This window comes from Eremothecium gossypii, chromosome VI (assembly GCF_000091025.4).
Source record: "Eremothecium gossypii ATCC 10895 chromosome VI, complete sequence".
NCBI lineage: Eukaryota > Fungi > Ascomycota > Saccharomycetes > Saccharomycetales > Saccharomycetaceae > Eremothecium > Eremothecium gossypii.
This window is the reverse complement of record NC_005787.5, coordinates 1,090,532-1,117,817: the sequence shown is the minus strand read 5'-3', so window position 1 is coordinate 1,117,817 and position 27,286 is coordinate 1,090,532. Positions and strand designations below refer to the sequence as shown.

The following is a 27,286-nucleotide window of genomic DNA, read 5'->3' as shown; positions in this document are numbered from 1 at the left end:
TATAACAATTTGGAGAACTTACACGCGCTTAAAGATGGATCACCCTAAAATCAAATTGTATAATAATAACTATCATTCTAGTACAGAAGCATCGAAGTAGAGCCCTGGATCAAGCGCCGAGATATCCGCACTTTTTGCCTCTCCCTCCAATAACAGTTCGCTCATAATTTTGCCCGTCGCTGGAGCGTTGTTTATTCCCCAACATGAATGGCCAGAGGCAAGGTAAAGACCTTCCACATTAGTTTCGCCAATGAGGGGCCCAGAGCTAGTTGGCACGTTGAGAACAGGCAAATAGCAGGCCTGCCTCTTCAGTATGTGGCCCTCAGAGAGGTTGGGTGACAGCTTCGACACGTATCGGTACAGCTCGTCGCACTTTTCGCGCACCACCTCGACCGCGTCCGTCGTCTCGGGAAGCTCCACCAGCGTGTCGCCCTCGCCGCACACATATACCTCGTCCTTGCGGGCGTAGATCTCCGGCGAGAAGTACTTGTTCGAGTCCACCTTCAGCTCGGTGAAGATCGCATACGGCGACACTGTCCCGGTGGAGGGCTTGATCGTAATGGAGTGTGCGCGCAGCCCCGATATCGGGCAGTCGGGCAGAATCCGCGATGTCCACGGGCCCATGCACAGCACCACCTGCTGCGTGCCGAGGATACTCACCTCCTTCACCTCGGTCTGCTCCTCGGGCGAGTCCACATTCGGCATGTAGCTAACGCCCCTCGCGACGAAGCGGTCGTCGAACAGGATCTGCGTCACCTTGCCCAGAATCAGATCCACCGCGCCCGTCTCCATCGCTTTGTTCAGCAGGTAGTGACAGAACTTGTACGGATGCACCTGCGCCGTAGACCCCGTCCCGCCCAGCGACGACCAGTCGCGCACAAGGTGTTTCCGGATCCAGTTCAGGTCCTCCGGCAGGTTCACCGCCCCTCCGCCCGCAAGCCCGTCCTCCGCCAGCGTCGCCGCCTCCTGATCAGCCGCCGCGTTCGTCGCGCGCGACAGCTTCTTGCTCGGCGACCGCTCCCCCTCCAGCGTGCTCCCCGATCCCTCGTCCGCCCCCCGCCCGTCCTCCTCCTGCACGTCCGCCTCCAGCGACACCGTCGTCAACCGCCGGTAGTCCCAGTTCGTCGCCCCGTCGCACTCGTCCGCCAGCTCCTGATGCAGCTGGAACGACAGCGGCACGATCTGCTGCGGGAAAGCCCACTTCGCCAGCAGTCCGCCGGCCTTACCCGACGCCCCGCCCGCCACCCGTTTCGACTCGATCACTGTGATGTGGTACTTCCGGCTGTCAAACTCCGCGTGCCGCGTCAGGTAGTACGCTGTGCACACCCCAATGATACCGGCGCCCACAATGACTATGTGGTGCTTGCCTTGCGCCTTGCCGCTCGGGTACGAGCTAAACTCCAGCTGATCCACATACTGCGTCATGTCTTCTGCACCTGTAGCACTTCGTGAACTTTCTGCTTGTGCTCCCGACTACGGCAATTCGCCTCCTTCTCAGCAGCCTTCAAATACCTGAGCGCTAGACCTCTACTTCCAGTCGTCGTACGGGTCGCTATGTAGTGGAGATTTAAGAGTGGAAACGTCTTAAAAAATACATACCAGCGCCCTATCGTCTATCCCTCGCCACGGCACGCTTACTTTGCCGGGAGAGCTATCCCCCAGCGCTGCTGTAGGACAACTGCACTTCTTGCCCGTAGGTCGGCAGAACTGCGGCCAGAGAGGTGAGCGGTTGGCCGTTCGGAAGTGTACATGCAATATATATAGCGGCGGGCGCGCGGGGCGGCGCAGGTGCGGAGCCGAGTTTGGCGGGGAGCAGCCAGGGCAGTTGCACAATGCACGTAGCACGAGGCGGCTTGGCAGGGCAGCTCGGGCGCGGCGGGCGCCGCGCGCATTGGCAGTTTTTCGGTGGTGACTAGAGCGCGAAGGCCAGCAACAGCAGCACAGCCAGCGCGGCTATGAGCAGGCCGATGCAGCAGTCGTTGTAGCGGTCGCTGTTCTGCTCGTAGATCCACTGCAGGCGGCGGCGGCCGCGGGCGAGGCGGGCGGCGACGGAGTCCATGCCGCCCTCGAGGTCGCGCAGCAGCACGCTCTGGTCCTGGAGCTCGTCTCCCATAGAGGAGGCCTGCAGGTGCAGCGTCTGCATGGTTTGGTGGATGGAGTCAAGGTGGGAGTCCTGCTCGCGCAGCAGCTGCTCCTGCAGGGCATTGGACGGCGGCGAGGGCGGCGGCGAGGGCGCGCGGGCGCGGGCGAGCTCGTGGCGCAGCGCAGCGAGGCGCTCGCGGCGCGCAGCGACCTCGGCGGGCGCCGCGGCGTCGCGCTCAAGCACGGCGACGCTGGCGTCGAGGTCACGGACGGCCTCGTCGACCTCTGCGAGCAGCTCCTGCCGCTCTGCGGGCGCGACGCTGCCGCTGCGCGCTTGGAGCAGCTGCGAGACCTGCTCCTGGGTGTCCTGGAGCACTTGGTAGAAGGGGTCGGGGCTCATCTGTCGGGCGGCAGGGGCAGGCAGCGGCCACGCAGGCCTGGCGCCGTTGAAAAAAGGGTCTGCGCAGGCGATCAAGCCTCTTGTCCGGAAAACACGTAGCGAAAGACGGCATGGTCGAGGGCGAGCACGAAGCTGGGCGGGTGCCGGGCGCTGGCGGCGACGCGGCGCTGCACGCGCAGGGCGAGACGGTGGAGCAGGAGGCGGGCGAGGCGTTGTCGGCGGGCGGTGTGGGCGGCCAGCGCGTGAACCTCACGGAGACGGTGGGCGGGACGGCGACGCGGCGGTACCTCAACGAGCATGTGACGGAGGTGCTGCTGCAGGGCATGCGGCGGATCGCAGTGGAGAAGCCCGCGGACCCGCTGCGGGCGTTGGGCGAGTTCCTGCTCGCGGAGAGCGAGCGGCGCAGAAGCAAGTAGATATTCAATGTGTAGTAACTATTTACACGGCCGTCAGAACTTTTCCTCCTCTTCCAGGACGGTCTGCTGGGCCTCCATGAGGCGCAGACCGTGGCTGCAGACGACGCCGGTGAGGCCGATGCGCCAGCCGCGCCACAGCTCTGGAAGGCGGTGGTAGTCGCGCAGCGTGACGAAGACGTTGTGGTAGGCACGGGGCCGCACGATGAGCTCGGAGGCGGGGAGGTGGAAGGGCGAGGCGGGCTCGAGGATGTAGTGTAGCTCTGCGCGCTTGAGCAGCGCCTCGACGGGCAGCTTGAAGAAGAGCTGGAGGGAGTCGGAGAGGAACTCAAGCGTGTGGAAGGCGTAACGGCTAGAGAAGCGGTCGATGTTGTACTGCCGGTGCAGCCCGATGCTGGTGAAGACGCGGAACGCCTTGGACAGCAGCGAGTTGAGCACGTTGAGTACGACGAGCTCGCCAGGCAGGGAGTGGATGTACTCCCTCCAGGACCAACGCTTGACGAGCCTGCGCAGGGAGCGCTCGTGCGTGCTGGCGACGGCGCCGACCACCAGCCGCGTCTTGATGACGTCGAGTGGCAGCAGGACCAAACCGGTGAAGATGGCCGCGGCGAAGGTCAGCGCGACGGACTTCTGCACGTCGGGCGAGTTGATGATGTCGATGAAGTACGGGTCCGGGATCTGCAGGAACGGCGAGAGGAGGCCCGTGAACCAGGCGTCGAGCGACTCCGACAGGAAGTTGTATATGAAGATCGTGTTGTTGGCGCGCCACACGCCGCGCGTCCCCTCCTTGTCCATCACGGCGTTGAGCACGTCCATCGTGTGCAGTCCCGTGGGCTGCACGACGTGCGTTTTGGTTGCATCGGGGTCGTCTGTGTGCCCGCGCCACCGCTCGCTGTCGTTGATCTGCGAGCTGATGCTGGGAAAGTAGTCCACGTCCTCGTCGCCGCTGTCCTCGTCGCCGCCCGCAGCCTTGTCCTGCCGCTGCTGCGCGCTCTCAACCCCGCCAAAGTCCCCGACCTGCAGCAGCAGCCGCGCAGTGTCGAACGGCAGCTGGATGAGGTGCTGGCAGTACTTCCTGAGGAAATCCTGCAGCAGCCGCTGCAGCAGACCCTGCCACATGCGGTAGTTGAGCAGATCGTTCCACTCCAGCTGCCCGAACCCCTTCGCAACGCGGCCATCAAGACCCTCCAGCCGCGGCTCCCCATCAAACCGCGCCTTGAGCCCGGTCGTGAGCTCGCTTAGCATCCGCCCCTGGCCGCCTATCTTCCTGCCAAATTTTTTGACGCCCTGTTGGGCGACGGTATTCAGCTTGGACGCGATTGTCTGCCCGCATGCGTCCACGACCCCACGGTCCGGCTTGAACACCGCGGTGTATCCAGCATTGAATGTTTCGGGGTCATAGTAAGGCCGTAGCTGTGTATGGTTGCCGAGGTCGTCCATCTCATGCACACCCTCTCTCCCGTGTACGGTGCCCGTTGGACTGCCCTTTTGTCACCAGAGCAAATCCAGCTTCACCAATCACTAAATACGGCATTAGCAGTCACGTGATTTATTATTATGTAATCGGACATATCTCGCCACGCCCGTGCCAAGACGCCCGTGCCAAGACGCCCGTGCCAAGACGGAGATGACTAATGATGACGATGATGACGATGATGATGATGATGATGATGATGATGATGATGATGACGATGATAATGATAATGATAATGATGATGATGTGTGATATGCTACAGTTATAGAACACAACCTGCAATTACAACTGCCTATCCAAAGTGAATATGTTTCTGTGTAGGGTATACGACGCATAATCTGCTGATCCCGTAGATAGGCGTATGCCACTAAGCTGCCAAATAGTGATATGGTAGCAGGTGGCTGTTGGTAGGAGCATGTAAGGGTAAGTACAAAGAGACGGCAGATGTAGGCCCAGGCACAAGCCTGAAACAGCGGAGAAGCGAGGTCAGCGGGTCCCAGCCAGGGGCTTACCGTTACATTCGTGATGGCGGTGCACTGTCCTTTTCTTTCTGGAGCGGACGATGGATGTGACGGAGCTTCCGCTGCTGTTGGGGCCGGTGTAGCCCACTGTACCACTGCCGCGGGACGCCACACTGGAAGACCGCGAGAGAGAGTGGCCGTTGGGAACAGGGCCTACGCCGCTGGAGGTCGTCGGTGAGGCAAAGTCCTGGTAGTGGTGCGCGGCGAAAAAGCTGCCGTTGTAGGATTCATTTAGCGAGAGACTGCTGATTTTCTTAATCGGCGGCAGCGGAGACGAGCATCCGACCTCGGTCGCGAGCCCGTTAGCAACGTTGCATTCTTCCTCGTCTAGCGTTGGAAGCTCAACAGAGCCCTGCACTAGCGCGCCGGTCTCGCAGCCCTCTGCAATATTGATCAGAGACCGAGAGCTTGAGGAGGGGCGGGGTGTCGGCGCACTACCAAAAGAGCTGCTAGCCCCAGCACCATGGCCGGGCTTTTCGAGGAAAGGGTTTGAAGTATGCGTGACGTTGGCATTCGCCAAGGTGGTTTCTTCGTCGCTCGGAAAGATATCGTGGGCAAACGGCGAGTCGCTCCCCTCCGTCGTCTTTCGAAGTTCAGGCACCTTCACAGGCTCCTCCGTGTATTCATCGACACATGTCTCGATCGACTGGAACCACGGGTCATTGAACAGATCCTCCATAGTGTAGCGCGTCTCAGGGTCGGCATCCAGGAGTCGCAGGCAGACGCGGGTAGCGTCTGTGCTCTGGAACTTCGAAAAATCTGGATGTTCCGCCCCAGGCCCTTGCTTGTACACGTTCGGCTTCTTAAAGCTCGTGCTGTAGCGCGTGAACTGGTCATAAAAGGCCAAATACTGGCGATAACGATTGTCGTCTTTGTGTGCCTCTTGGAACGGGGGGGTCGGTATGATCAGCGACCACATCACGATCCCGAGGGCCCACATGTCCATGGAAAAAGGATCGTACTCAAGCTTGTTCTCGGGAACAGGAGTTTTTTTCCTTTTCTCGGAGCTCAGGATCATGACTTCCGGAGGAACGTGTGGCGGTGAGCCACAGAAGCCCTTGAGCTTGATCCTGGGACTGCTGGGATCGTCTGGTGACTCTATGGCATAAGTGGAGACACCAAAGTCCGTCAGCTTGAGCGCGCCGTAATCCGTTGCGAGGACATTTTCCAGTTTGATATCTCGATGTGCAATCCCTAGATTGTGCATTTGCCGTACACCACGTGCTATTTGCTTAAAACAGCACCATTTTTCCTCGAGCGGCTTATTATGCCACCCCGTTAGGGTTGTGTAGTAGTACATGTCCTGGACACACTGTTGCATGACAAAAGCCCAGCTTCTCTTAACACCGTTTGTGGCCGAAGACGGTACCTTCATTAGATAAAATGTCTTGATGATATTGATATGACCGTCAAGTTTTTTCGCTATCAGATATTCCTTCATACACCGCTGGTAGAATTCCTCAGGCTCCTCATACGAGAACATCTTGAAGCGCTTGAGCGCATACACGCCAGACCTGCGGTAATTAGAAACAATCGTGACCACCTGGCTGGAGCCGCCTTCCCCGATCACCTTGCGCTCGCCGTCTGCCCCCGAGGGAAAAGAAAAGTTGTCTGTAAGCAGCACGCTCGGCTGCTTCAACGAGACAGGTAATTCGTCATTCGGGTTCTTGACGGGCAGCGGCAGCATCTTCTCGTGCTTATCCTGGCCCTCCGTTTGATAATAGCTCAGGCTTCGCGACGACTGCACGGAGATAGACGGCGTGTACATGTTAGTGCCGAGGTGATGCGACGCATTGCGCGACGAAAGCACCGCGGCGTGCGGCTCCCGGGGAGACGCCACGTCTGTGCCCGTCCCCAGCACCGAGAACGGCGACTCCACGCTTGGCTTGCGCCCGCCGTTCGCAAACGGGTTCGAGTTGTGCAGCGCGATCGACGGCAGCACCGCGCCAGCCTTACCTGGCTTGTGCAGGTAGGAGTTGCTGGGCGACCGCGCAAACCCCACGCCGTTGATGTGCGCCCCGTGTCCCGCCCCGCCCGCATGGTGCCCGTCCGCCCCGTGCGTCTTGGCGCTCACGTGATGCGACTTTGATCGCCCAAACAGCTTCTTGAACGGGTTCTTGGACGCCCGTCCGTACGGCTCTTCTTCCGGAGACCCGACATGCGACTCCCGCGCCCGCCCGCCGACGCCTGCGCGCCGCTCGTCAGCCGTCTGCTGTGCAGACGGCGTCCTTTCGATGATCTCTGCTGGGATCATGGACTTCGCGGGCCCGTGCGTGCTAGGTAGCCCCATCCTAGTCTATCACTGATGGACAAAGTCTGCGCCTAACTTCTGCCCGCCCAGGACTCAGTTGCTGAATGTGTGAAAAATCGCCGGCCTGAGAGGGCTCCGCTGCGCTTGCTCGTTTTTCACCGCCAGTGCGAAAAAGAAACGAATGATTCAGCTGTACGTTATCGCCGCTTGGCGTTCGAGAGCTGAAACGTAGATGGCACGGCCGCCAGCGTCTTTGGTTTCGCTATATAGGTCGACCTTATCGGCGGACCGGTGCTTCTATTTTTCGGTGGCTGCCGCGGGCTGCGGCGGGGTCCGCAAGTCGCCTCGCGCGGCAACATTGCGTCATCATCTACATCAAGGTGGCCCGCGTCCCGATCTGGTCAGGGGCCTCGCCGTTCGGCATATCGCCATTTCTTTCGCTGACGAACTGGGCGTAAATGCGCTGCAGCTTGGCCCGCTCAGTGGACGAGATGCTCGGCTTGGTCTCTGCGCACGCAGCCAGCATGTCATCAAAGCTGGCGACGGGCGTTTCGGGTGGTGTCTGGGTGGACGTGGGTTGCGCGGGGCGGCGGCCACGTGCGCCGAGTATCTCCTGGGCCCTGGCGAGGGCGTGCGAGCGCGCGGCGCTGTTGGGTGCGTTCAGGTGGACGTGTGCGGGCGGGGGCGCGGTGGTCGGGTCGCGCGGCTGGGTTGTTGGACGGGCATGCAGCGCCCGGTGCACGGCTTTGAGGTAGGCGTTGTAGCACATGCCTTGGAGGTCCGCGCCTGAAAAGCCCGCAGCGCGGGCGGCGATCTCGGCGAGGTCGACGTCGGGGGCGAGCGTGATCGCCCCCGACGTCACAATGGCGCGGAGGATGGCGGCACGCTCTGCGGCGGCGGGCATATCGCAGAGCACGCTCTTGTCCAGGCGCCCCGGGCGTAGCAGAGCGGAGTCAATGAGGTCTGGGCGGGAGGTAGCGGCTAGCACGTAGACGCCGTCCAGGCCCTCTGCGCCGTCCATCTGAGTCAGCATTTGATTCACTACGCGATCCGTGACACCGGTGGAGTCATGGCCACGCTTGGGGGCAATGGAGTCGAACTCGTCGAAAAAGAGCACGCAGGGCTTCGCGGCTTGCGCCTTCTCGAAGAGCTCGCGCACACTCTGCTCGCTGGCGCCGATGTACTTGTTGAGAATCTCTGGGCCCTTGACGGTTATGAAGTTGAGGCCGCACTGCTGCGCGACGGCGCTGGCGAGCATGGTCTTGCCGCAGCCCGGGTAGCCGTAGAGCAGGATGCCGGACCGCAGGCGTAGGGGGCACTGCGAGAAAATGGGAGCGTAGCGCGTCGGCCACTCCAGGGTCTCCAGCAGCAGGCGTTTCGCGCCGTCTAGCGCGCCAATGTCCGACCAGCGCACGCCGGTGCTCTTCTGGAGCTTGATGCCGCGCAGAGACGCGGAGGTGTAGCCCTCGAATGCCTGGTTGAAGGCGGCGCGGTCTGCCACGAGCGGGGTGCCCGGGTCAGCGCGACAGAGCGTCTCGTGGAAGATCTTGTCGACCAGCGTCTCGAGATCGGCCGGGGAGTAGCCCTCGGTGTCGAGCGCGATATCTGCCGCGTTCAGGCTATCGCAGAAACGCAGCGCACGGCGCTGGAAGGCTGCCGCGACGATTAGCTCGCGCTCGGGCCGTCCTGGGGCGGTCAACGGCCATGTATGCCCGATGGCGTGCTTTGTCGAGAAGACCGCGTTCAGGCTGTCGGCCTTCTCAGCCGCGAGGACGACGCGCACCGCATCGGTGCGTTTCTGGCAGATACGGCCCAGCTCTGTGTAGAATATGTGAGCCAGTTTGGTCGACGTCTGGCTCATTGCGTTGCCCGGGTTGTTCCCGGCGCCGTCGTCGTTGGACTTCATGCTGGGGAAGAGGAAGTCTGCGTTATCCAAGAACAAGACCGTTGGCGCCTTCCAGTAGGCAATCGCCAGTGTTTGCTGGATGAACTGCTTCATCTTTGCCACACTGTTTGTCTCCGGCAACTCGGCACAGTCCACAAACTTGGTAGAGTGACCGTGGTCTCGCAGAAGCAGGTATTCAACCTCTCGCAAAAGCGAAGTCTTGCCCATGCCCGATGGCCCGTGCACGCAGTGGCACGACTTGCCGACAGGCGCGGCCAAGGAAGCCACAAGGCTCTCAATCAAGTTGTCCATCGCGACCATTTTCTTCGGGACACCAACCGAGGGTTCCACATCACTTACTGGAACCTCCACCTCGTGCTTGGATAAGTGCCATGTTAATTTGTCGCCCGAGTTCAGCCTGGCATAGTCCAGTTTACCGCCGCTCTCGCACTTCAGCTCGATCAGAAGCATTTGTTCCGCGAACAGTAGCTTATTTGTCAAAACGCCGCCCTGCATCTCTGCCATAAGCTTTTCCGCGCTCCGCAGCAGTGTCTGGTTCGCAGAGTCGACACCGCCTACCACCACCTTCTTGACCTTCTGCTCCGTATTCGCCTTGTGCACCGATACCACCAGGTCGTCCCTTGCCACATCGGAGACAAACTCAAGCTTAACCTTCTCGCCGTTATCCCTGGTCAACGCCAGGCATTGCCACACGGAGTGCGACAGACTAACGTGTCCAGCTGGGACTTCCCCGCTCGCAAATACCTCGACTGCAATTCTTCTGGCTGGCTGTGTGACGGCGTCCTCCTTGGAGGGCGCTCTCAGCTCCAGTGGGTTCCGGACGACACTGACAAACGCGACCGGCGACTGCACGCCGCCGGGCGGAACCTCCACCGACAGCCGCGGGCTTGCCGTGGCACGGAACGTGCTCCGCAACAGCACAGACCCCAGCGCCTTGGCCTTCTCAGCCACCGGCAGCGGCTCCGCCGCCGCGGGCGCCGCCGCCTTCCGCGCCTTGTTCACGCGCGGGGCGACCACCACCAGGGTGTCCGTCGAGAGCCGCGCCGCAGCCAGGCTCTCGGGCACCACGCGTTGCACGCGACAGCGCGCCACGATGCGGTCCACGTAGCACACAAGCTTGGCTCCCGGACTCACTATCCGTGTCTGGAACAGCATTTCGTCCTGGAAAAACATCGCGTTCGCCTCAATTACCTCCCAGTCGTCGCTGCCCTCCGGCTCCACGTACACCTCCGCCGCTACCGCCTGCTCGTCGTAGTGCCTCACGCGGATGTCCACCGTCTGCCCAACTTGCACCCCTAGCTCGCCACCCAGCACCGGGTTCACCTCCAGCACCGGCTGCCCGCCGACAGTTTGTTGCGACTCGTGGCCGTCCCACCCCACGTACCACCCGCCAGGCTGCACCTGAATCCCAAACTCATGGACCGGGATAGCCGTCGACTCTAACACCGAGATCACGTTCCCTGGCAGGCGAACAAAGTTGCCCCGGATCGCATCGGAGTACACCACTCTCAGCTGGAAGAACTCAAGTGACTGCTCCGCTGTCATAGTTCTGTGTACTGCGTGTCCAACCGCGCTCTGGCCTCTGCGCTGCGCGCTGTTCTTGTAGTCAGCGTCCGCAGGCGACAGCCAATGTCGGCTGTCCGGCGCGCACTTCACGGTACAGCGGGCATCACCCCTCACGCACAAAGAACGCCAACAGAGCCGAGCGCAAGATGCCCATCCAGTTCATCCTATGCTTCAACAAGCAGGGCATCATAAGGCTCTGCAGATGGTTCGACACGTCGATGCAGATCCCGCAGGACAGAGACCAGCTGGCCCAAATTTTCAAGCTGATCATGGCGCGGGACCCGCACATGCAGAGCAACTTCATCGAGTTCTCGGACGCGACGAAGCTGGTGTACAAGCGATATGCCGGACTGTACTTCCTGATGGGCGTCGGCCCAGACGAGGACAGCCTGATCTACCTCGCGCACATCCAGCTCTTCGTGGAGGTGCTGGACCTGTTTTTCGGCAACGTCTGCGAGCTCGACATCCTGTTCAACTTCTATAAGGCCTATATGGTGATGGACGAGATGTTCGTCGGCGGCGAGCTGCGGGAGTGCTCGAAGGACGTGCTGCTGGAGCGCATTACGCACGTGGAGAAGCTAGCGTAGATACCTAGAAGTACATAAGTGCGCCTGCGTCGCGCGCCAAGTGTTGCTGCACCGCCGCCCATATCTCGCCGGCCACGGCGGCCACGGACTTGCCGGCCACATCGACAAAAACAAGATGCTCCGCGCGGTACGCCGCGTCCTCCGCCGCCAGCACGCGCTCGAACTGCGCGCGTACGCGCTCCTGGAAGTCGGGCTGCTCGTAACGCTCCGCGCCGTAGCCCGCGCGCTGCGCCGCCGCCGCCGCGCCCTGCGTCAGAAACAGCGTCAGGTCCGGCTTCGGCAGCCCGCGGTCTGCTGCCGCGCACCACTCCAGGTCCATCCGCGGCACCGCCTTCGCCGCCGAGTACGCCGCCCCGGAGTACACGTACCGGTCCAGGATCACGTGCTGCCCCGCCGCCAGCGCCGCCTCGATGCGCGCCGCGCACTCCCACCGGTTCGCCGCGAACAGCAGATGCGCCGTCTGGTCCGCCAGCTCGAAGTCGCGGTCCCGCAGGTACCGGTCCAGCAGCGCGCCCACCGGCGTGTCGCGCGCGGGAAACCGCATCAGCTGCACGTGCGGCTGCAGCCGCTCGGCCAGCACACCCACCTGCGTGCTCTTCCCGACGCGGTCTAGCCCCTCGATCAAGATCAGCCTTCCCCTGGTCATCTGCCGTGTGCTGTGCGACGCCACGCGTGCCCCGGCGCGCGCGCTTTCACCACCCCGGCACGTGACACACGTGACCCGCGGCCCACGGCGGCACGTGACCGCGACCGTGCACCCCGTCTCCCACCGCGGCCCGCCCGCAGCGCTGGCCTAAACCCAATCGGGTAACTGAGCGCACTCCCCTGTGGCCAGATTCTGTGCGGCATTTGCGGACGTAATGCCACTGGGAGGGAAACCTGCAGCCGGCCCCTGTGGAGCGCGGCACGGAGGCTAGGAGCGCAAGGAGAAGCACGGGCGGACAACCCTGCGGCACCCGAAAGCGAAGTATAGCACGAGGAAGCTACAGGGAAGCGTGCGGTGCACACTGCTTTCCGCGGAGGACGGTGCGGCCTTCCTTAGTGCAAGAGGGTCTTATTTGTTTACACGAAAAAAAGGCTTCTAGCACATTTGAAGCCATAAAAACGGTAGGGATGGGAGCAAATTTTATTGCTCTCACAGGGTATTTAGGCAGTAGAGGCTTGTTCATTCATAAAGGAGCAGAAGCGGACCGGACCGGCTTTTCGCTCTGACACGAAGTAGTTGGCTGTCTGGATTAAGACTTGTGCTGACGACTGCAAAGAAGAGAATATCAGCACGTGGCTAGAGTAGCGGGACTATACATAATGGGAGTGTTCAGCGTTTCGGGCAAACTGTTGACGGCGATACTGCTCGCGGGCAACACGCTGCTGTTGCTGTTTATCGTGTTTTCGGGGTCGATCGAGTCCTCGCCGATCGACCGGCTGTACTGGCTGCGGGCGCAGACCGACGGGTTCAACGGGGCGTTCGGGTGGTCGAAGTGGACGTTCTGGGGCTTGTGCAACGGGGAGGGCGCGCACAACCGCGAGTGCGGGCGGATGTCGCCCGCGTACCCACTGTCGCCCGCGGACAACTTTGGAGGGGTCCTGCCGGCGCGGTTCGTGGAGGATCAGGACACGTTCTTCTACCTGTCGCGCTTTGCGTTCTGCTTCTTCTGGATCGCGCTGTCGTTCATTGCGATTGCGTTTTTGTTCTGTGTGTTCACGTGGTGCTCGTACTCGTTCACCAAGGTGGTGTTCACCATGGTGCTGATCGGGTGCGTGTTCAACGTAGCGGCAGTGGCGTGCCAGACGGCGGTTGTTGTGATGGCGCGCAACGTGTTCCGCGACGACGGGCGCGAGGCGAAGATCGGGCCGGAGCTGATGGGGATTGCGTGGGCCAGTGTGGCGTGCTCGCTGCTGGTCTTCTTCTTCAGCGGGATCTCCTTCATCCGCCGCGCGTGGACCGCACACAAGGAGTACGTTGAGATGCAGCACTACAAGGAGCAGGCGCTCAAGTACCAGGGCACCAAGCACGGGAGCGATGGCCAGATGGACCACTCGATTGTGTACGACACGAACCCCGAGCTTGAGGGCGGCGCTGTGCCCGTCAATGACGTGCGCCCGGTGCAGGCCCCTGTCGCAGAGCCTCAGCGGCACCAGAGCGGTGTGAAGTTTTTCAAGATTAGGAAAACTAAGAACACTGTGGATGACGAATCCCTCTAACTGACTACGGCAGATTGGTCACGCAATAATACCCATTAGGCTAGCGAACAAGCCATTTTTTGGCAGTCCACCTGTACCTAAAAAGAGCATCAAAATATCCAAGGACGCACATTCCTTTCGATTGATCTAAGAAACCAAAATGCTTTATGTCTACCCACTCAAAAGCGGCACCTGAAGGCCTTTCTCATCGTATTCACTATTTACTGTTCTTCTTCAGCTTCTTCGGCTCTATTTCAAGGACCGTCCAATTAATTCTTTTTACTCGACGTTTTTAATAATTATAGTTGATATCCCTAGTTTCCTAATTGCAGTATTAATTGACGTCTCTAATTAATTTTGTATGCTACCTACTATCTGCTGTTATTTAAATGACACATTTCAGGCAAAAACTGTCTGTTACTGAGCCAGGGTTGCTAGAGTTCACGCCTGCAACCTTTCTGTAATCGATGTTGCTGCCTGCCTCCCGAAAACGACGCACTCCAGGAGACTAGACCCACCCAGCCTGTTTCTACCGTGCACGCCGCCGGATACCTCTCCAGCGGCGTAAAGCCCTTTATAGGTCGTCCCTGCGCTGCTCAGCACTTCCGCTCTGGAATTGATTCGAACACCGCCCATGGTAAAATGGACTGCGGGTGTGATCAAGCCAACATATATTGCTGTCGACCCATCAACACTCGGGCCAAAATCATTGATAATGTGCCGACGCTGGAATTGATCCACCTCTGCGGCGGAGTACGCCTCTAGCTCCGACGCCAGCTGTTGTTTCGGAACTCCGATCTCGTCGGAAAGCTCGCCAACGGTGGACGCTCGCATCAGCCCTTTAGAGATGTAGAAGTTGACAAAGCTTTGCAAAGTTTCATATGCCCCTTGGCTCAGAACAAGGTAAGCCACATGCTCTTTGCAGTGCTCTTGAATGCTAGCCGTAAGTACATCACGTGTCGCCAATTCGTTCGTAAAGCGCCGGCCAGTGCTGGGGTTTAAAAGCACACCTCCATTGCCGCGCAGTGCCTCAGCCGCCAGGAATTTGCTACCGCTGTCTTTATCTTTAGGATCCACAAAACTCGTGGGGTGTACCTGGATATGCTCCATATCAATCAGCTGCCCACCAACACGGAGCATCAGGTCCTGTCCATCTCCCGTAGTACCCTGCGCGTTTGTTGTAGGAAGGTCCCGGAGATGGGGGGCATACTTCCCCAACAACTCCTTGGACGACCCAAACCCGCCAGTACAGAAAACTACATTCTTCGTGTGCAATATGTGCTGTGCCCCGGCCTTGTCCATGTAGCGTAGTCCTTGGACTGCATCATCCGCCAGTTCGAGATCAACAACTTTGCTCTCCAAGCGGAAGTTCACGAGAGCTGGGTTTTCCTTCTGCACTGACTCCAGTCTCTTGCGCATGGCCGATATGATCTCAAACCCTGGGGGTATGTTGCTGCTCGACCGATGTGTCCTAGCCTTCGAATGCCCTCCCAGTTGCGAAAGGATGTCCAGTTTAACTCCAAATTCATTCTGCAGCCACGATACAGCACCTGCGGAGTCCCTTGCAAGCTTGTCCATTAGCTCGCTGGCGCCGGCACCCTTCGCCGACGCAACGGTGTCTCTGTAGAAGGAGTCAGCAGAGTCATACACACCAAGAAGCTCCTGCACCTGAGTACCAGCGCCGTTTATGCCGCTGGAGGCCTTAACGGAATTTCCGCCGATGGCAGAAGCCTTGTCCATCAAGATCACCGGCACCCCATTCTTGACTAGCTGCGCCCCAGTCGACAGACCGGCAAGACCCAGTCCGACGACGACAACAGGCTGAACTTTACCAGACATGTCTATCCTCCGATTGCTTTCTGGGCCTCTCGAACGTAGGCGATTAAACAGGAGTCTGACCGTTACAAGTAACAGTATCAATGTCAGCACTGTCTTGCTACGCCCTCTTAACATTGTTCACATGCAAATAAATATACTGCTGCACGGGCGAAGTTGTCCATACGACTAGCTTTCCTGTAAATCTGGGTATCCTGAATGGTGCCCCTGTATCCAGCGCCGTTGACTACAGCGAATTCCGAAATCAGCAGATGCCGCCGCACACGTCGCTATAGACCTATTTGTACTACTTTTCGAGCGTGGGAGCAGCTGGTATGGCGTGATCCGGTAACCGTTCCTTTTACAGACATCACGCCAGTGCGACAAATGGTCCACGAGGTAGTAACCTGTGCAGAAAGGATTTATAATACTATATAAAGTTGTATTCCTTACAAAAGCTTCATGTGTACATGGAGGGAAAAAAACTATCACTGTGTGGATAACGCATATCAGTCGCTGACGCACGAATTAAAAACCTCCAGTGACATGCAAACTTTGTGCATCTAACGGATAGCTGCCGTTGAAATTATAAGTACCAAAAGAATCAAACATTTTAGTCAGCTCAGAATGGTAGAGCTACTAGTCCCTCCGCAATAGGGTGAGTGACCCAGGCAGTGCCTGGAAAAACCCATTGATCCTCAAATGTGCAGCACTGCGCATGTACTGCGCACCACAATCCCATTTGATATTAGGTTTTGAGATGGATATAATGCTGAGTCCGGCTCGCAGAGAGGTGATGGAGCGTGCCCCATTCATAGCCATCTCTTGCAAAAGTCGACAGCACTTTGGAAATACCGGTACCCGAACAGTAATTCATCTCAACCATATGCTTAATATTACCCAATGCCTATGCCGTGCCAATATGTAATTTTTCATGTCATCATCGAAATCCCTTAATACTTGTAGGTCTTGATCTCACCCACAGCGTCAGCGGACTCACTTCTGTAGATCTTCGTGGGGCCGTTTTCATCGTAAGGGTTCTTCTTCGAGTACTCGAACGCCTCTAGGATGGCCTGCTTGATCTTCTCAAGGGACTCCTCAGATATCTGGTAGTGGAAGGAGACACGCCCGCCCATTAGCTTGCAGCCGTACTTCAAACTCTTCTTGACGAGCACGTCAGGGTTCATCTTGCTCTTCTGCAAGTCCAAAAAGACAAAGTTGGTGTCAGCAGGCGACTCCAATGGGATGCCGTGCTCTGCGCAAAATCTGGCCAGCTCGTGAGCCATTCTGTGCGAACGCCTCATCTTGCCCTTCCAGTCACCCTGGATAGCCACCATCGCCATCTTGCACATCATACCAGACTGTCTGACACCACCACCTTGCTGCTTTCTGAAGTGGTTCGCCTTCTTTATGAACTTGTGCGACCCGACGAGAATGGAGCCCATTGGGGCACCCATGGACTTGGACAAGCAGATGGAAATGGAGTCGAATAGCTCTCCGTACTGTTTTAGAGGCACACCGGATTCTGCGGACGCGTTCCAGATTCTCGCACCATCGCAGTGTAGTCTGAGGTCGTTCTCCATACACCAAGCCTTGATCCGAACAAGCTCCTCTAGTGGGTGAATGATACCGTGCAAGGTGTTTTCCAACGAGATAACCTTTGTTGGAGCACCGTGGATGTCGCCATCATCAGGAATGTAGTGCTTCTTGATGTCTTCCAAAGTCAAGTAGTTGCCGTTGGAAGGAATGACAGGTGTCACCATGGCCTGGGACAAAATTGCCAACCCCGCAGCCTCGTGCGTGTACACATGCGCACGGTAGTCGCAAAGAATCGAATATGGTGGCTGAGTTAGGTGGGTCCGCAAAGCAATCTGGTTGGACAAAGTACCAGATACGCAGAACATACCGGCCTCCATGCCGGCCAGCTTGGCGACGTGCTGTTCTAGCTTCAACGTGTCGATGTCCTCTTGGTAGACGGCGTCACCGATGGTCGCCGTTAGCGCAGCCTCGATCATTTCGCGCGTTGGAGTGGTGAACGTGTCCGAACGGAAGTCGTTCGAAGCCGACGTGTACGCCTCTGGTAGTTCCATATCCTGATTCATCCTGGGTTTGTTACTTGTAGTCAACTGTAGCAGCTTGGCAGAAAAGAGACTGACGCTAACTATAACCTCTACCTACGTTACGAAAAATTTTCCACCTGGCTCCGACGAGCTCGAACGGTTTCTTTTATATAAGCCCAAGCTGAATTTTCCACCCTATTGCCCAGGAGTTGCCTCGCAGAAGCAACCTCTGCGGCATCACTCTTTGCGATGGCATGGCGCGAGGCATATTCCTTGCGTAAGGAACATAATTTCTTTTTTTGGTCGCGGGTGCCACTGCTCACGATCTGCAGTAGCGAACGCTGCAGGAGGATAGGCGACGAAAGACCCCGTGCTGACGAGCGGGGAGGAACTTAACTCGGACAGAAGGCCGCGTGGAGCTCAGTTTGGGGCGGAGCGTGTCTGGGGAGACGGCCGCCTGACGCTCAGTTGTTGCTTTTGGCACAGAACGACCGTTGGACGTAACGCTCCTGCGGAAAATCGATTATGTAACAAAGCTATGTAAGCCACGTGATGCTCTAGAACCATCTGCATCACTACACACGAAAACGGCGTGTGGTCACGTGATAACATGGGAGTACATCTGGGCAGGGATTTCGAGATAGACAGATCAACGAGCGACCGTGGACCCCAGATGGAGAACCTCCGAGCGATTGCAGCACGTAATGATACCAGTCGTAGCGACTTCAAGTCGCCCACGTGGAAGAAACCCACGCGCCGCCACAAGCCGACACGTCAGCTTCTGACAGACGAGTGGAAACGGCTCACGACAGAGGCACAGTCGGAAGCCGGGCGTGACGCAGGGCGCACGAAGCTGACATACTTCAACATTCAGGCGCCACCATCGCAGTATCCCGTGAAACGCTACTGCGACATCACGGGGCTCAAGGCGCGCTACAAGTCCCCCAGCAACGGGCTGCGCTTCTACAATAGTGAGGTCTACTCGCTGGTGATCAAGCCTATGACACCTGGCATCGACCAGGAATACCTCAAGCTGCGGGGCGATAACATTGTGCTTAAATAGTGTATGGCGCCTGCGTGTATTAGGCAGGTGCTCGGCAGCACGGCTACCTATCGGAGCTTTTACTTAGTTTTGTCAGTAGCAGATGTAATTCCTAAGAAAAATTTCACCTAATGCGAGCTTTTCCGGGATTATATGACGAGCAGTTGGCGACGCGCGGGGAAGACTGGCTTGTTCATCACACACCTTCAGGCTCCCGGTCATTAATGGCAATGGTGGTTAGTACAGTGTTCCTTTTGTGTGCCATTTTGTGGTTGATCTACCGATTGGTGCGATTCCTGAACATTCCTATTTCAACCATCGTGAACTGTTTGAACCCAGCGATTTCTCATGTGCCGCAGGTCCTTATAGAGAGACTGGGCACAGACACGATAGTGTTCCGGTGGGAGAACCAACTTGCGGCAGGGGCGCAACCCTGCCCGCTTTCGCATTACGCTGTCTTTCTGAATGGACGCAAGGTGGGCGATTTTCCAAATAACTCCAGAGCACTGTACACATACTGCGCGTTTCGCAATTTGCTACCTGGATGCCCCTACCGGCTGGACATTCTGATGGTACGAAGGGATGGGTTTGTCGATGATGGGAAAACATTGCATTTGCGAACGCTGCCCCCGGACGCAGGTGGCGTTCGGGACAGCGTAGAAGCCGGCGGGCTGCCTGCCGCGGGGAATGGAGCGAAGCCTGTTCGCAGCGCGAAGAGGCTTGGGAACAGGACCAGAACACACTCGATGCCGGTGCCCGAAAAGCATAACGACGAAATGGCGCTAGCGTCGTATTCATTTTTCCATTCACTCCAAGATTTGGAGGAGTTCTCGATAGATGAGCTGAAGGAGGTTCTTCTGCGCACACATCAAGAGCTACAGGACTTTCTGAAGCATGTATCAGCGACCATGAATGGGTTCAAGATGACCAAGACCCAGCTACTGGGCGAACTAGATACTTTGAAGTCACAGTGGAACCACAACACCGATGTTAGGAAGACGCTAAAGACCAAACTAAAGACACTAGAAAACACCAAGGCCGTTTACGAGCTGAAAAGAGATAGGCTTTTGAAGACCATAGAAGTTTCTAGCAATAAGTTGAACAAGATGCATATGGATATGGATATGTGGTCTTCAGAACAAAATAATGCATTGCATATGGACACATTAAGGCAGAATTACAACCTGGAGAAGGAGCATATAAACACCCAGATCGCAGCGACAACGAGCCGTCTCCAGTCGATGCAACATGAACTGAACCAACTTGAGGAGCAGAATAAAAGACTGAATCGCCTGAAAAAGACGTTGGATACAACCAAGGATAGTGTGCACAACACAGCATCTCCAGTGTCTTGGAGGAGTATGTCGCACAGTGTAAGTGAACAGATGATATCTCACTTTGAAGCGTTTTGCGATGAATCCAACGGATCCCTATCGGAACTGCCTCAACAACTTCCGATCGTGCAGCTCCTCAGAGATGAGCTCGAAAAGGATATTGCACTGTATGAAGAGTGCAACGAAAACAAACTACAAGCTTACAAGCATCTCGAATACCTGGAAACCATGTGGGAGCAGGTTTCTATGACGAACCAACAATACAGAACCGCCATTACTCGGCAACAATACCCGATTGTCAACAGTCAACCGCTTGATAACTCAAACCTAATCAACAGTCCATCCATCATCCATGTTGATTTAGCTCCGCAATTGATGTTGCACGACCCTTCAACGTACTCGGAGTCAGACTGTTCGTCTCCACTGCTGACTCAACAAATTCCAAATACGTATCGGCTACCGTCGACTCTGTACCCCGGGTGGGCCCAGCAGCAACATCCTGTTCAGCGGGCCACACCGCAGCCGTATACACCCGATGATGAGGTACCTATGGAATACGATCATGCAAGTCACCTGCTCTCTGGTTTACAAAGCATCATTTCAGAAGCAGATGATTCAAATAAAAATACGTCAAAGTCAAAACTATTTACCACAGATCAGCTGGACAATTACTGGGTTCAAGCTTCGCACCCAAGTAAAAAGGGGGACAGCCCGCACGTGGGAAATGGCGCCGTACGCATCTCGAATGCGAAACAAATGGCTCCCCCTGAAGTAACAATCACTCGCAGCGCCTCACCAGACATACTCTCCGTGGCTCCCCAATATCCCAGCAAGTCACGGGTGCCCCTTTCGGGCACGAGCAGGAGCCTTCTAGCCACGCTAAACCAATACTTACCTGCCACGGAACCGAATAATGGTCTGCCTCTGCTGTCAGTACAGAGGAATGATGACGAAAACATCTATTTTAATCACGGCATTCCCTATGGATCACTGAGCTCCAGCCCTTTAACTATTCCAACAGGTGCGGTCTCCTCTCCGGATTCCGCGTTTTACTCGCCTAATTTTAACATTTGGCACAATTTAGACCCCAGTGACTCAGACACCCTGCGGAAGGGCCCATCTGAAGCCACCGACGGGAATCCCGGGCCAGCGCACGGGAAGTCATACCCATTAACGCCTTCTGAAGGCTGAACGCTGCGTGTGAAATGAGCCTACATACCCATGTTATCTGGGTATACTTGTAGTATTCGTACCGGACAATAGGGCGTAAATATTCTTCCTATCTAATAAAGATACTATAACGCCACATACCTACAGATCCAACCGCTCTTGTAGGCGTTTCCTACGCCTTTCAACGAGCCACCCCTCCACTTCTTCCTGTGTCGGTAGCCTTTCAAACAAAGGAATCTGCACCTGTGGCGCCCTACCTGCAGCGGACCTCAGGATATCCTGCAGCTCACGCGACCTCTGGGCTTCGTACTCCTGCATCCCGGGAGGGACATCTTCGCCGTAGTAATCCGGTCCGAGTTCTTCCTCCCACTGCCGTACCTTCGCCCGGAGTTCCTGCTCACGCTGCTTCTGGTTCTGCTGCTTAACGCGCTGCTGCTGCTGCTGCTGCAACAGCTCCTGCACATGCGGCAGTTCCAACGCCCGCCCAAAGTACCGCGTGCCATTTATAACTGTACCCCCGGTCGTGTTCAAGCCCTGCTTCATGCGCCGGTAGTCTGGCCCCCGAAGATTGCGCCGAATGTGGCTCTCCCACCGCATCTTCTCCTGGAACAGTCTGTTGAGCTCGTTGTTGATATCCTCGATCTGCATCTCGTTCAGCGACGGGTCATGTATCTGTGTAACCTTATTTCCGATGTCTTTCACTACTTCCGCCCTCCATCGTTGTGCTTCTTCCAAATTGCTAATTCGATGTACCGCCGTGGGTCGTTTGAATCTGGAATAGTCCTTGTAACCGCTTGTGTTCTCCGCTACAAGCTCCTGGTACCGTGCCAGCACCGAGTTGGCCTTATCAACATTCCGGCTCATTGCTCGAAAAGTTGCGTTCACTCCAGTTCCTTGCGAGCTGAAAGCGGCACGCTCATCTCCATCGCGACGTATAGTTCTTTCAGGACGGAATATCAACAGTCATTATATACGAGATAATACTGGAAGAGACATAGCGTCGATAGATCTGAAGCAGCACCGTGGCGATGCCACGCGGGGTGGTCATCTGTGCTGTACCTGATGCGCCGTTAGTTATGCATTGTAGATTCGCACTCTCTGCAGCTTGTGCTTGTGATAACAGTCGTACAGGGCGCAAGGATTGAACTCCATTAAAAGTCATGCCACCTAGCATAAAAGCGTTGGCGAAAACAAAGTTGCACTGTAGCACGTTACACGCCAGAACCGGGCGCACTTTGATTCTACACAGTAGTCATAGCACCAGTTGGTTATACTGCGATGACTACCAACTTGCGAGGGGTTTTCCGAAACTACCGGTTTCTGATCGCCGCACTCACAGCGGTGATGCTGATCCTGCTGCTTCACTCCTCCAGCAATAGGCTGTCCGCGGCTCCAGCAGTGCCGCCCATTGCAGGAGACAAGCCAGCTAAGCTAGCCTCATCCAAGGGAAAGCCGGTGGCCGGGGACGGCGCTTCGAACTCTGGGCACGATTCCAAGCCCGCGCTGAAGACGCCAAAGTGCGGTAAAGACCACAAGTACGTGGTGATGATCGATGCTGGCTCTACTGGTTCTCGTGTACACGTATATGAGTTTGACGTATGCACTGAGCCGCCCATACTGGTGGGTGAGAAATTCAAGATGCGCAACCCGGGTCTATCATCTTTTAACGATGACCCTGTTGGCGCAGCGAAGTCGCTCGACGAGCTGCTCGACTATGCTACGAGCGTGGTGCCAAAGGACAAGCGCAACTGCTCGCCAGTTGCCGTGAAAGCGACTGCGGGGTTGCGGAAGCTTGGCGACGAGAAATCGTCGCGAATCTTGGAGGCAGTCCGCAAGCATCTGGAGCAGGACTACGAGTTCCCTGTTGTCGATGAAGGAGTCAGCATTATGAGCGGTGCGGATGAGGGCGTGTACGCCTGGATTACGACAAACTACTTGCTGGGCAACATTGGCACGGCTGAGAAGCAGCAGACAGCTGCAGTATTTGATCTCGGAGGCGGATCCACCCAGATTGTGTTTGAACCCGAGTTTCCGTCGAAAGATATTCAGATGGAAGAAGGTGACCATAAGTACAATCTCAACTTTGGAGGCCACCAGTATACTCTATATCAGTTTTCCCACCCCGAATTTGGGCAGATGGAGGCCAGACGTAAAGTCAACGAGCACATTCTCAAGACTGCGATTTCCTCAGGAACAGTCAAAGCAGGCGAAACCGCCAAAACACACACACTGGTTTCCCCCTGCTTCCCTCCAGACGTGAAAACCAAGCCCGAAACGGTGGTTTTTGGGGAGAACAAGTACACAGTTATCTTTGAAGGTCCTATCGAACCTGCGCCTGCTGAATGCCGCTTCCTTACAGATGATATTTTGCGCAAGTCTGCCACCTGTACGGTGCCACCCTGCTCTTTCAACGGTGCGTATCAGCCATCCCTAATTAGGAATTTCAACCGCCACGGCGACTTGTACGTGTTTTCCTATTTCTACGACCGTACCCACCCGATTGGCCTACCCCCCTCTTTTGAACTCCGCGACTTGCTGGAGCTCACCCGTCTCGTGTGCATGGGGAAGCCCGTTTGGAAGAGTGTTTTCAGCGCCATCGAAGACGCGGAAGCACAGCTAGAGAAAGAACCACACTGGTGCATGGACCTCAACTACCAGGTCTCGCTCCTGAATACCGGTTACGACATTCCGTTCTATCGTGACTTTAAAACTGCGGCCAAAATCGCCGAAAATGAGTTAGGGTGGTGCCTAGGCGCATCCTTACCATTGCTTACATCGGATACCTGGAAGTGTAAAATCAGCGAGCAGTGATAGGCGGCCCCGTCTTGCTGATGATTGGCTACGTAACTCTTTTACCTTTGTAATATTTAAATTTACAGAATGTTCATTACAGTGTGCGAGGTAGTATTAGTAAGATAATCTACGCCCTCAAAATACACACTGCTCAGCCTCTATAGTTGACCAATCAGCATACCACATCTCGTGATACTCTGCGCGCACACTTGATTACTTATAGAGCATGGAGGCTACTTCTTCGATTTTATGCTCGTTGAGGGACGTATCATAATTTTTGGGTGCTTGCCCGCTTACACCTTCTTGTCTTTTATATATGGTAAAGCGCAAGCAGAGGGCACCCGTCACCCGCGCAAGCACAACCGAAAAAAGACCGTTGAATCACCCAGACTGGGTATTGGTGGCTAGTGAGGATACAATGGGGCACATATCAGATGATGACAGTAAAGCTTCATCGGTAAATCTCGCGCTCATTGACGATAGCGAACAAGATATAGTCAGTGTAACTGACGAGCCGAAGCTGGTTGAAATGGCGGCGGAGGTGGGGGCCGCTGCGGCAGACACCATAGCCGCTGCCAAGGATTCACAGCGCTCAGAGGACTCGCTAAAGCCACTGCCACACCAGGACTGTATGCGTAAGGTGAAATCCTATGCGCAACTGTCGTCAACGGCACATGGAGTGCGCATGCTATGCAAGAACATATCTAACACCCGCGTGAGTATCCAGGTGGAGAGTTTGATGATAGTTACGAAAAAGCACGACCGGTCGTTGATATACCTAACCCGGGAGATGGTGGAATGGCTGCTGGTGAACTTTCCCTCGACAGATGTCTACGTCAACGAGAGCCTGAAGGGCAGCAAACGGTTCAACGAGAAAGAGTTAATCAAGGACAGTAAATGTGCAAAAAGCAGCATCAAATACTGGACGCCAGAGCTGGTGAGCGAGCGCGGGGACCTATTCGACATGATTATCACATTGGGTGGTGACGGCACAGTATTGTACGTTTCTTCTATATTTCAGCAGGATGTGCCGCCAGTTATGTCCTTCGCGCTAGGTTCGCTGGGGTTTCTGACCGTCTTCAAGTATGAGAACTTCCGCGAGGATCTGAGCAAGGCACTGCAGTCTAAAATCCGGACTAACATGAGGATGCGTCTGTGTTGCAAGGTATACCGTCGGCTGCCTTGCTCTAGCAGTAAGGGAAACAAGAAGAAGTACGAATACGTAGAGACGCACCACATTCTAAATGAACTGACGATAGACCGAGGTCCAAGCCCGTTCCTGTCCATGCTGGAACTCTATGGCGATCATTCGCTCCTGACAGTGGCCCAAGCAGATGGGCTAATCATTGCTACACCTACAGGTTCGACTGCATACTCGTTGAGTGCAGGTGGTTCCCTGGTATATCCTAGCGTAAACGCTATCTGTGTCACACCAGTTTGCCCACATACGCTCAGTTTCAGACCCATTATTCTACCTGACAGTATGCGACTGCGCATCAAGGTACCCAAGCGCTCGCGAGGTACCGCCTGGGCAGCTTTCGATGGTAAAAGCAGGGTGGAGCTGCAAAAAGGCGACTATATATCCGTTACGGCAAGTCCTTACTCATTCCCTACCCTCGAGCATTCCCCCACTGACTTCATCGACAGCATTCGCCGCACACTGAACTGGAACTCGCGCGAACCGCAGAAGTCATATGCACATATGCTCTCACAGAAAAACCAGCTGCGTTATGAGAGCGACGCTTGCCACAAAACCCCGACGTCCAGCGACTCAGCCGATGACAAATCTGCATCCGATCCAGAAGAACCGGCCCCCACGGAGCAGCAGCCTGCAGATAGCGGCAGTGACAGCAGCAGCAACACAGGCCGTGACAGCTTGGTGCTCCGCCGCGCACCAAACCGCAGACGGAAGGGCCGCAGGCCGGCTTGCCGCAGACCTGACTAGCCCCGCTCAACTTCCCGCAACTAGAAGGCAATGTCCACATTCATATTATTTACACAGGAAGTAGCCTACCTAATTCTATACATAACAGCCATCAAGCCCTGCGGCGTTCAATAAATAACGAGTCATAATGAATTCATCTCGGAACGAGCTATGCGGCTTTCATCCTTATTTACAAGCCTTCAACATGTAGGTGATCAAGTCGTTTCTGTCCTTCTCCTTTTTCAACCCACCAAAGGCCATCTTGGTACCTGGAATGTACTTCTTTGGGTTCTCCAAGTAGTCGGACATCGACTGGGCGTCCCACGTAACGTTGCGGTTGATCATCGCGTCGGTGTAAGAGTAACCGGAGACCTGACCGGACTGTCTGCTGAAGACACCGTGTAAGTTAGGACCAACCTTGTGTGGACCGCCCTTCTCGGTGGTGTGGCACTGTAGACATCTAGTCTTGAACAAAGTAGCACCCTTCTTCTCGGAACCTGGCTTGTATGGGGCTGGCATGATAACTATGTGTGACTGTTTTGCGGTTGTCTGTTGACTGCAAACGAAATAACTCAGGTGTTCCACAACTGCGGCAAATCTATGCGTCTTATATAGATGGGCTGGGCAGCTGAAGCATCCGGATACATCGGTCATAACGCAGAAGGAAACTCGAGATGTGATTGGCCACGATTTAGCACGTGACCGATTTGCTTATGTGACCGATCTTCGTGTAAAAGGATCTCATGTAATGAACCATGCCGCTTGCGATGACGTTGCCGTTAGCTGGGCAGACCAATCGCCCGGGGCGGCTCGGGGCGCCACGGAGAGCAGCCAGCGTTGCGCCGGTGTGCTCCGAACCCAGCTGTCGGCGGCGAGCAGCCAGCGCGGAAACGGCACTCTGCGGTGTATGGGCGATTCTCAGAAACGGTAGGCCACCGAAGCTCCCTGGGAGGGGCATACTTCCGTGCCACCGGGGTACATGTGCTCACAAGGGTCGTGTACGCGAGCTGGTTGCGGCAACATGGAGGAGGATTACGGAGTGTTTATCCTGGACGTAGAGGGCACTGTGTGCCCTATCGCATTCGTGCGGGAGCAGCTATTCCCTTATTTCCTGGACAAGGTGGAAGAACTGATCAATAATGCGGACGAAACCGAGCGGGACCTGCTTGCGGATATGCAGTCGCGCCACGGTGGGGCGGCAGCCGCCTCGTTGCTGCGGCAGTTAGTTGCGGAGGACGTCAAAGATCCCGCGCTCAAGGCACTGCAGGGGCGCGTGTGGGAGCGCGGGTACGCAAGTGGTGAGATCACGGCGCCGGTATACGCGGATGCCGTGAGATTTATTCAGAGGAACGCCGGGCGGGTGTATATCTACTCGTCGGGCTCGGTGCAGGCGCAGCGCTTGCTATTCGGTCACGTGAGCAACCCGTCAGGCGATGGTGTGCTGGACCTGACGGGACACCTAGCGGGGTTCTTTGATATTCCAGCTGCGGGCCGGAAAACGGAAGCTAAGTCTTACGAGCGCATCCTTGCAGCAATCGGGCTTGAGCGGCAGCCGGGAGCGGCCATCTTCGTGAGCGACAGCGTCGCGGAATTGGACGCGGCTTCTGCGTCGGGTCTGTCCGTACGGCTTGCCGTGAGGCCGGGCAACGAAAGGGTTTCCGGGGCCCGCTACACGACACTGACAGACTTTGAGGGCCTCTAGAGGACCCGGCCGGGTTGTTATGAAAATTCCTATTATTCTATGTCAGAGGTGACGCAGGCAGAATA

At 56.5% G+C, this 27,286-nt stretch overlaps 18 protein-coding genes across 18 annotated transcripts; 8 read left to right on the top strand and 10 right to left on the bottom strand.

The window, feature by feature from the left end:
* Positions 1-72: 72 nt before the first annotated feature.
* Positions 73-1,425, bottom strand: TDA3 (Tda3p; the record flags this gene model as incomplete). The annotated part of the gene is made up of 1 exon (NM_211278.1): positions 73-1,425. The coding sequence occupies one exon, from the start codon at positions 1,423-1,425 to the stop codon at positions 73-75; it is 1,353 nt and encodes a 450-aa protein (NP_985923.1).
* Positions 1,426-1,912: 487 nt separating this feature from the next.
* On the bottom strand, positions 1,913-2,482 carry TLG1 (Tlg1p; the record flags this gene model as incomplete). The annotated part of the gene is made up of 1 exon (NM_211277.1): positions 1,913-2,482. The coding sequence occupies one exon, from the start codon at positions 2,480-2,482 to the stop codon at positions 1,913-1,915; it is 570 nt and encodes a 189-aa protein (NP_985922.1).
* A 110-nt stretch (positions 2,483-2,592) lies between these two features.
* On the top strand, positions 2,593-2,898 carry SDC1 (Sdc1p; the record flags this gene model as incomplete). Its single annotated transcript, NM_211276.1, has 1 exon — positions 2,593-2,898. One exon carries the CDS (start codon positions 2,593-2,595, stop codon positions 2,896-2,898), a length of 306 nt encoding a protein of 101 aa, NP_985921.1.
* A 33-nt stretch (positions 2,899-2,931) lies between these two features.
* On the bottom strand, positions 2,932-4,335 carry UGO1 (mitofusin complex protein UGO1; the record flags this gene model as incomplete). The annotated part of the gene is made up of 1 exon (NM_211275.1): positions 2,932-4,335. One exon carries the CDS (start codon positions 4,333-4,335, stop codon positions 2,932-2,934), a length of 1,404 nt encoding a protein of 467 aa, NP_985920.1.
* A 520-nt stretch (positions 4,336-4,855) lies between these two features.
* Positions 4,856-7,180, bottom strand: AGOS_AFR372W (AFR372Wp; the record flags this gene model as incomplete). Its single annotated transcript, NM_211274.1, has 1 exon — positions 4,856-7,180. One exon carries the CDS (start codon positions 7,178-7,180, stop codon positions 4,856-4,858), a length of 2,325 nt encoding a protein of 774 aa, NP_985919.1.
* A 331-nt stretch (positions 7,181-7,511) lies between these two features.
* Positions 7,512-10,592, bottom strand: PEX1 (AAA family ATPase peroxin 1; the record flags this gene model as incomplete). Its single annotated transcript, NM_211273.2, has 1 exon — positions 7,512-10,592. One exon carries the CDS (start codon positions 10,590-10,592, stop codon positions 7,512-7,514), a length of 3,081 nt encoding a protein of 1,026 aa, NP_985918.2.
* A 167-nt stretch (positions 10,593-10,759) lies between these two features.
* APS2 (Aps2p) lies at positions 10,760-11,200 on the top strand (the record flags this gene model as incomplete). Its single annotated transcript, NM_211272.1, has 1 exon — positions 10,760-11,200. One exon carries the CDS (start codon positions 10,760-10,762, stop codon positions 11,198-11,200), a length of 441 nt encoding a protein of 146 aa, NP_985917.1.
* A 4-nt stretch (positions 11,201-11,204) lies between these two features.
* On the bottom strand, positions 11,205-11,846 carry CDC8 (bifunctional thymidylate/uridylate kinase; the record flags this gene model as incomplete). The annotated part of the gene is made up of 1 exon (NM_211271.1): positions 11,205-11,846. One exon carries the CDS (start codon positions 11,844-11,846, stop codon positions 11,205-11,207), a length of 642 nt encoding a protein of 213 aa, NP_985916.1.
* Positions 11,847-12,505: 659 nt separating this feature from the next.
* SUR7 (Sur7p) lies at positions 12,506-13,402 on the top strand (the record flags this gene model as incomplete). Its single annotated transcript, NM_211270.1, has 1 exon — positions 12,506-13,402. One exon carries the CDS (start codon positions 12,506-12,508, stop codon positions 13,400-13,402), a length of 897 nt encoding a protein of 298 aa, NP_985915.1.
* A 420-nt stretch (positions 13,403-13,822) lies between these two features.
* On the bottom strand, positions 13,823-15,334 carry FRD1 (fumarate reductase; the record flags this gene model as incomplete). Its single annotated transcript, NM_211269.1, has 1 exon — positions 13,823-15,334. One exon carries the CDS (start codon positions 15,332-15,334, stop codon positions 13,823-13,825), a length of 1,512 nt encoding a protein of 503 aa, NP_985914.1.
* Positions 15,335-16,149: 815 nt separating this feature from the next.
* On the bottom strand, positions 16,150-17,298 carry GLY1 (threonine aldolase GLY1; the record flags this gene model as incomplete). Its single annotated transcript, NM_211268.2, has 1 exon — positions 16,150-17,298. The coding sequence occupies one exon, from the start codon at positions 17,296-17,298 to the stop codon at positions 16,150-16,152; it is 1,149 nt and encodes a 382-aa protein (NP_985913.2).
* Positions 17,299-17,866: 568 nt separating this feature from the next.
* On the top strand, positions 17,867-18,319 carry IES6 (Ies6p; the record flags this gene model as incomplete). The annotated part of the gene is made up of 1 exon (NM_211267.1): positions 17,867-18,319. One exon carries the CDS (start codon positions 17,867-17,869, stop codon positions 18,317-18,319), a length of 453 nt encoding a protein of 150 aa, NP_985912.1.
* Positions 18,320-18,429: 110 nt separating this feature from the next.
* GTA1 (Gta1p) lies at positions 18,430-20,823 on the top strand (the record flags this gene model as incomplete). The annotated part of the gene is made up of 1 exon (NM_211266.1): positions 18,430-20,823. One exon carries the CDS (start codon positions 18,430-18,432, stop codon positions 20,821-20,823), a length of 2,394 nt encoding a protein of 797 aa, NP_985911.1.
* A 120-nt stretch (positions 20,824-20,943) lies between these two features.
* Positions 20,944-21,666, bottom strand: ISY1 (Isy1p; the record flags this gene model as incomplete). The annotated part of the gene is made up of 1 exon (NM_211265.1): positions 20,944-21,666. The coding sequence occupies one exon, from the start codon at positions 21,664-21,666 to the stop codon at positions 20,944-20,946; it is 723 nt and encodes a 240-aa protein (NP_985910.1).
* A 414-nt stretch (positions 21,667-22,080) lies between these two features.
* Positions 22,081-23,613, top strand: GDA1 (guanosine diphosphatase; the record flags this gene model as incomplete). The annotated part of the gene is made up of 1 exon (NM_211264.1): positions 22,081-23,613. One exon carries the CDS (start codon positions 22,081-22,083, stop codon positions 23,611-23,613), a length of 1,533 nt encoding a protein of 510 aa, NP_985909.1.
* A 298-nt stretch (positions 23,614-23,911) lies between these two features.
* YEF1 (NADH/NAD(+) kinase) lies at positions 23,912-25,540 on the top strand (the record flags this gene model as incomplete). Its single annotated transcript, NM_211263.2, has 1 exon — positions 23,912-25,540. One exon carries the CDS (start codon positions 23,912-23,914, stop codon positions 25,538-25,540), a length of 1,629 nt encoding a protein of 542 aa, NP_985908.2.
* A 165-nt stretch (positions 25,541-25,705) lies between these two features.
* Positions 25,706-26,173, bottom strand: CYC7 (cytochrome c; the record flags this gene model as incomplete). The annotated part of the gene is made up of 1 exon (NM_211262.1): positions 25,706-26,173. The coding sequence occupies one exon, from the start codon at positions 26,171-26,173 to the stop codon at positions 25,706-25,708; it is 468 nt and encodes a 155-aa protein (NP_985907.1).
* A 325-nt stretch (positions 26,174-26,498) lies between these two features.
* On the top strand, positions 26,499-27,221 carry UTR4 (putative acireductone synthase UTR4; the record flags this gene model as incomplete). Its single annotated transcript, NM_211261.1, has 1 exon — positions 26,499-27,221. The coding sequence occupies one exon, from the start codon at positions 26,499-26,501 to the stop codon at positions 27,219-27,221; it is 723 nt and encodes a 240-aa protein (NP_985906.1).
* Positions 27,222-27,286: the final 65 nt, after the last annotated feature.